This window comes from Medicago sativa, chromosome 3 (assembly GCF_051527215.1).
Source record: "Medicago sativa cultivar Bolivia chromosome 3, Bolivia_mono, whole genome shotgun sequence".
In the NCBI taxonomy this organism is placed as follows: Eukaryota; Viridiplantae; Streptophyta; class Magnoliopsida; order Fabales; family Fabaceae; genus Medicago; species Medicago sativa.
In genome coordinates this window covers 77,223,354-77,230,412 of record NC_140751.1, presented here as the reverse complement: position 1 = coordinate 77,230,412, position 7,059 = coordinate 77,223,354, and the positions used below count along the sequence as shown (strand labels likewise).

General features: G+C 32.1%; 1 protein-coding gene across 2 annotated transcripts; it reads right to left on the bottom strand.

The window, feature by feature from the left end:
• Window positions 1-2,509: 2,509 nt before the first annotated feature.
• On the bottom strand, window positions 2,510-6,060 carry LOC146940399 (Putative thiol-disulfide oxidoreductase DCC). Of its 2 annotated transcripts, XR_015031995.1 has the most exons (9): window positions 5,879-6,060; window positions 5,398-5,540; window positions 5,139-5,246; window positions 4,809-4,865; window positions 4,301-4,366; window positions 4,125-4,185; window positions 3,663-3,706; window positions 2,980-3,107; window positions 2,510-2,628 (listed from the first exon to the last, which is right to left on the bottom strand). XR_015031995.1 is itself a non-coding variant. In XM_085754103.1 (8 exons), exons 1-8 carry the CDS (start codon window positions 6,036-6,038, stop codon window positions 3,069-3,071), a joined length of 678 nt encoding a protein of 225 aa, XP_085610229.1. In that variant the 5' UTR covers window positions 6,039-6,060; the 3' UTR covers window positions 2,706-3,068. The 2 variants fall into 2 exon arrangements, 1 of the variants encoding a protein (XP_085610229.1); XM_085754103.1 differs by lacking the exon at window positions 2,510-2,628 and having other exon boundaries at window positions 2,706-3,107.
• Between the last annotated feature and the right edge of the window lie 999 nt (window positions 6,061-7,059).

Here is a 7,059-nt window from a genome sequence, read left to right as displayed (position 1 = left end):
AGAAATATTATTGGATTTACAACCTTATTTTTATGTTAATATGTTTATGTATATGCAAAAATTTTGGGAAAAAACGTGGCTGGGCAAAAGTACAAACTGCAAAGGGCCTCAAGTGACACTAGAAAAGATTACGGCTCTGTTTGGTAAAATTAGCTGATAGCTGATAAACTAGCTGATAGCTTTTAGCTGATAAGCTAGCTGATAGCTTTTAGCTGATAAGCTAGTTGAAGTGTTTGATAAAATTAGCAGATAGCTTTTGCTTTGAATAATAAGGGTAAATATAGAAGAAAAAATGAGAAGCTAAAAGCTATAAGCTCAAAAGCTACTTGAAGTAGCTTCTGAAAAATAGTTTATAAGCTCCTGAAATAAGCTATAAGCTCGTTGTACCAAACAGAGCTTTTGTGTTACCAAACAGAGTTTTTTTTGTCAAATAAGCTTATAAGCTAAAAGCTCTTTTTTTGGGTTTACCAAACAGAGCCTACATGACATAAACTTTAAAAGTCTCATTATTCAATTATTTGCAATTTCTGAACATATCAGATTGCAGAAAATTAAGCAAGTTGCAAGCATGGTTTCCTGTTCTAGCCTTACCCACTCCCACTATACCTGGCCCGGGGAAGGTAACGTAACACAAAAGTCTCTGCCTCTCTGACATTCGGTAAAATAATGAAATGGAAGAATTTTATATTTTCATATTGATATCAAATACCATTCTGATTATATATAATTGAAAATCTTAAAATATAGTATAGGTGAATGTATAAATACTGCTACTACTAGCACAATTTCAAATCTTTCTTCCTTCGTTCTTCCAAAATGAATCCACGTATCATAAATTCTAAAACCTTGCCGAAATCACGTCTCCGCAGTGATTTGATTTTGTTGATGCTTTAAAATGTAAATATGACCAAAATCACGGTTGCACAATGTGATTCAGCCAAAGTCACAGTCAACACAAACGAGCATGTAAATTAGTTACATACAAATGGTAGATATTATGGTCATTAGTAATGAAGTTCTCTATTTCTTTTGAGTAATAGAGAGGATCGTTACTCAGCTAACAGCCACACCGAGTAGGTCGTCAGACACAGATAGTAGATGTGTTTACTTTGTATGTTTATGTAGGTATATACAAAATATACTTTATATTATGTCTCTTCTGTCTCAGTAGTGATAAGTGCTGATCTATGGATATTGGTAACATGTAACCTGTGTAATACAATCTGAAGAATCTGCCTAAGAGACTAAGGGTCTGTTTGGAACAGCTGATCATCTAAGGAAAGAAAGCATCAAGGATAGAAACACAGATTTCAAGAAACTTTCTATGGTTTGGTTGCACAAGATAGAGGAAGGAAAGACCACTTTTTTCTGGGTCCCACACAAGATTCCCATCCCTCCTAATTTGAGAAGAAAGTTTTCGATGGTAGGGGGGCATTGCAAAAAGACAAAAACAACCTAATGTCAAAATATAATCTTTATTTTATATTATTATTATTATATAATATTTTTTATTGAAAAACGTGAGAATAGTATCTTATAAAGAGTATATATTATCATTATATATTTGAGCTATATATTTAGTGATATATTTCAGCTATATATGTGTATTTATTTTATTAAAGATGTGTATTTTATTAAGATTATATTTTAAAAAAATTATCTTTATATTTTATTTTACTTAAGGGCATGTATGTCATTTTATAAGTATACTTCTTTCTTTCCTCTCATTTTCTATTCACTTTCACTACAATCAAACAACCTAACAAATCATTTCACTTTCCATTCACTTTCCTCATACTTTCTTTCCTCTTACAATCTTTCCTCTTACAATCTTTCCTCTCACTTTCTTTGGTGATCCAAACACACCCTAAATGTACAATGGTTACTCTCATTCAACACCATTCAACACCAACTTTTTCAATTTCCAACACTCCACATCATCTTCTCTCTCTTAATTCAACACTCATTCAATTTTTACTCTCCAATGGTTTTCATTCAACACCCTACCCCACCAATTTTTATTTCTTATTCTTATTTAATTTTTGTTTTTATAATTACATAAAATTATAATTATCCATTATAATTAAATTAAAGTAATACAATTAACAATTTATTTTTTAGTTTAAAATGGAAAAACAAAATTTTGTAAAATAATTTATTTTTATTTTCTTAACTTAAAATGTAATACAACAAACTAAGCACGCGACACACAAATAATAAGATTAAGAGAGTGAAAAACTTGGTTTTTGTTTATGTATCCAAATGAAATGATCCAAGTCTCTATTTGTAGAGAAAAAAAAATTACGAATTTTAGTAAAAAAATAAAAAAATAAAAAAATTATTTGCAACGAAATAATTGAGTCCAAAGCATTAAGAAGATTAAAAATTGAAACAGCCAATCATGTTGCACCACTTGTCCCTCCTTCCCACAGAATTCGTTTTCTCTCTCCGTCCTCTGCACACTCACGCTCCTTGTCGGCGCGTGTGCTACACGCGCCAGGTTTTGGCCAATGAAGCAGCGCCGCGTGGCATCCGGTGCAGGTTTCAATTGTGTTGAATGGGTTCATCATCTCTCTCATCCATGTCTTCATTCAACACACATTAAACACACCATTGCAATGCTTTTGCCTGTTGAATGTCAGATTCAACACAACCATTGCAAATGGTAAGACTTAAGGGAGACTACAGGATGAAAGAGAAAGAAATGACTTAAAATACCAGTGCATTTTATTATGAGAAATGATATTTTGACAACCACTTTTTGACAACTTTTGGACAACTTTCTCTCTCATACTCACATGATGTTGTTATCCTCTCTCTTCCTTTTTCTCTCTCCATTGTTTTTGACCAATAAAAAGTGACAAAAACAAGGTTGTCAACAAAGTTGTCATGAAATAGATGTCAAAATATCATTACTCTTTTATTATACACATTGCAGCAAAATTTGGAAAAAAGGCTATTCATATGTCGCGACACCACCTATACCGAATGCATTTTGTAAATAAGATCTTATATAAATCTGCTTCAGTGACAAGCCTTCTGAAAGTTTTCACCGGTCAGATGGAAATTTACATCTTGCAAGCATCGTTGTCTTTGCATACTTCACCCTGTAAAAAGGATTGAAAATAAAACCCATAAAAACAAAAATCAGCACCAAACAGTACTCAAACCTGTATTGTTATGCATATTACAGTGAAAAATATGTTACCAACATTGGCCTGAACCAATATTTGAATAGAGTCAATTTATTCCAGAACTCTAAACACTATGCCTAATAATGTATACCATATTTTAGCATTTTGCTGTGATATATGAATCATATAGCATTTGATAAATAGTTATTTAATGCATTACTCGCTGTTTTTGTTTATTATAGATGGGCATGGTCAAAATAACAAGTCTTTGATTTTTGCAACATGAGGTCAACTATACCCAAATTAATAGGGATAGACTAATCAAGGCAATGGGGCAAAATTTCAATCTCAATCTCAATTATTCTAATGTATATGTTGTTAAGCAATCATTCTCTTTAAAAATTCAGATGGTTCTCCGACTGAAATTCCTTTTGTGTTAAATTTTCATTGCCATCTTCATTTTCCTGATTTTATTCTGAAGAAACATTATATACTAACATGATACTTTATGCAGTTGAATATGAATACCTTCTTTCTTCGAGCTTCTAATATTTCTTCGATAGGTGGTCGTCCTGGAAACCAAAAACGAACAATTAAAGCATAAATTAAAAGGATATTAACATAATCATTATAGTTAGCATAACCATAGAGGCAAGTCTTGCTCACAAGTCACAAGTAGTAAAATTACCGCCACGTTAATAATTAATTATACTTAGCAATAAGAAATGAAACTAAAGTGATGATCTTATTGATGATGGATTCTGTCATCAATTTTAAAATCAGATGATACTCTTATCTCAATAGTTCTATGCTTCTCGGGTTTTCAATGTGACCATATCATTTCTACTAAGCATGACCACATCAGCCCAAGTCCAACTAAAGTGAAAAAACCCATCTAAGGTATTACTTTTAGCCATAGAAAGAACAATTACAATATTACTTACTACATGGAAATTTTGGTGCAAAATCATTGATGAGCTTTGCATTTACCTGTAACTTGAAGACGGTATTTAGCCCAAAAACTATATACAGAATCAGCAATTTTCCCAATCTGTGAATATTGTTTAACTCCATTAATAACATAATGAACCAAGCCATTTTTCTGCAGTAAAGCTAAAGGGCAAAGAGAATTCTGCGTCCTTTAAAAGTATGGTAGGAAGACTAACCGGTTCATATTTTGTAATGGCGTAAACCCAACCAAGACCAACTTGTTCATATAATCTCCTAAACGCCTGCAGTAAAAATAGAATTTCATACTGGAGCAAAAACATATTCCACTGAACAGATTCGTATGACAGTGAGAGTACAAATACTGAGGGACTTAAGTCCTCTGCATTAATGGATGTCATTTTTTATGCACTGACAACGATCAATTATTGAGAGACTACAAATATTTCAAAGATGCAGCAGCCATTCCGGGGTTACATAGAAGTTGAAATTCAATATTTATATCTAACTCTTACTGGTACTATTCTAGTATACATGCTCATCTTTTGGTTGAGAATGAACTGTGATTGTGTAACAATAACTAATGTTCTAAGTTTTCTAAATTCTCAATAATTCTATAAAAATTTGAACATGGTATTTTAACTCACAAAAGAAGTCATATCCAGATAATGATATTAAGGGTCTACAATTATAGGTTATTAAAGAAGATCAGAAAAGAAGCCATACTTCGACATCGGTGACAACAGTTCCATCTGATAGAATAGCATGAATTCTTCCCATAGCCTAAAAGGAAAAACAAAAATCATTGTACTGTATCTTTAAACAAAAGCAAAAGATGCTTGAAAACCTCACACATGCATGCACCAATCAATTCATTGCTTGTAAAGCAATTCTTCACATAATCAGAATTATCAAATGAAATTACCACATTTGTTGATGTTCATGAAAAATTAATGAACCAAACAAATTAATGAACAAAACAAACAAAGACCTAGTAATTGAGATATGAAACCAAAAATAAATAAATCAGCTTTAGACCATAGAGAAGGGACTAACAGTTTGATAGTCGAGGCCCTGATTCTCGTCGGGAGAGTAATCATCTGAGCCTATATCAACAAACTTGATGGTGCCATAACTCTTATTCTTCTCTCGTAGCATATTCACCTAAAACGACAAATAGCAACAAAGAGCAAAAGACTCTATCAATGAATGACATGAAACAAGGTTCACTAACTAACTATATAACATGAGAATTATATGCTAGTTATGAACAAAACAACCACACTTGTTCATTGATTTTGGAACAAAAATGTACCTCTCGCATGCATAATGGACAATCTCCATCATATAGCATTTTAATCTTCCAATCTTTAGGAGACTGTTCTCCCTCCTCTTCTTTCTTAGAAATTGTAGATTCTACAGCTCTATCACTAATAGCTCGAATATAACATTGAGACCCTACAAAACAAAAAACAAAGAAAGAAAAGAAAATTAAGCACATGATTTTCAACCACCAATGATAATAATAAGGTTTGGACTCAATCACGCAAATTCAAAAACTATTGTTTTTAGTCTCTAACGTCATACATGACTCAATATAATCACGTCATGTAGCATCACTTAGTCCAATAAGCTTACGTTAAGGACTAAAATCATCAGATTTTAAATTAGCAGGACTGAACTAAAACAAAACTTGCAGGACTAATACAAAAAAAGAACGTTATAATTGCATGACTAAAATTATATTTAAACTTAATAATAATTACAAAAACCATTGATATTCGATTAGGGGATACCGGGTTTGAGAATAGGAAGTGTTGGAAAAGCATCGGCGTGTGAAAGATGAGGACGGAGATGGAATTTAAGATTGTGAAATGGAGGTGAAAAGAGTGGTGATGATGGGTTATGGGGTTTTGCAATACGAGAAGCAGAAACTGCTGCGATTCTGAAAGACATTTTTTTTCCCTGGTTTGGTTGTGGATTGGAGATGGAAGGTTTGTGTATAAAGAAAGAAACCAAAGCACCAAAGCTCGCGTGTTCGCGCTTCATTCTTAACCGCAACTGTTACTAATACGTGGCCATTTTGGGGTCACCCATCATTTTTTTTTGCTAACCTATGGTTTTAGGAAAAATGAGTATGTTAGTCCGATTGATAAGTAAAATCTAATAAAAAATTGTTATCATCAAAAGTCGAACTCGAGTTATTCTAAATAATTTATCCTAAAAGTAATTTTTTAGTTACTTGAACTCGATCACTTTGTTGGGTCACCCACGATCATGGTCATTCGTCACTGAACTTGGTTTTCCAGCTTTAAGTTTTGTTTGAGAAAGATCGAATCTGAAAATTAGACCTGATTCTCTAAAAAAAAGAATTAATTATTATAAAAAAAACACAAAATTGTTAGCAATCATAAAAATAATCTCTGGATTTTGTGATTGGTAGATACAATCTTTTATTTTATTTTTTGCGAGAAGTGGTGGATATTACTTTACATCGACAGAGCATGCTAATTAAACTCATCTTTTATAAGTATAACCTATGAAGTTCAGATATTTAGTACAAATACGTGTACGAAAAAACACATATACAATAAATTTGTAAATTTAAAGATACGACGAGATAAAAAATATGTTCATAGATTTAGTGAAAAAACTATGTAGATGCAAAATTCTTGTGAAGAAATTGACATTAATAATTTATCATTAATATATAAATATATAACTATTATGATCTTAATTTATCAACACAGAACTTGTATTGTATTCATATTATCTCATCTTCCAAGTATTGTATTCATATTAAGGTTAATGCTACCTCTCGTTCTTGTTGGTATTTATCCTTGACTTATGCTAGTCTTAATGATGAATTAAGAGCTGAAGTCTGGCATGAATTGTGTGAGTTCCACTCTCCAATTGATGCACATTGGTGCCTTGGAGGAGGAGATTTCAACACTGATTATTGCACATGAAAAATCAG

Bases quoted from the DNA above. Each gene is read 5' to 3' on its own strand.
- LOC146940399 (XM_085754103.1), bottom strand. From the start codon at position 6,038: ATGTCTTTCAGAATCGCAGCAGTTTCTGCTTCTCGTATTGCAAAACCC. The intron at 5,541-5,878 runs GTATCCCCTAAT...TTTGTTTTGTAG, and splicing joins ACTTCCTATTCTCAAACCCG to GGTCTCAATGTTATATTCGA. The intron at 5,247-5,397 runs GTACATTTTTGT...TTGTCGTTTTAG, and splicing joins GTCCATTATGCATGCGAGAG to GTGAATATGCTACGAGAGAA.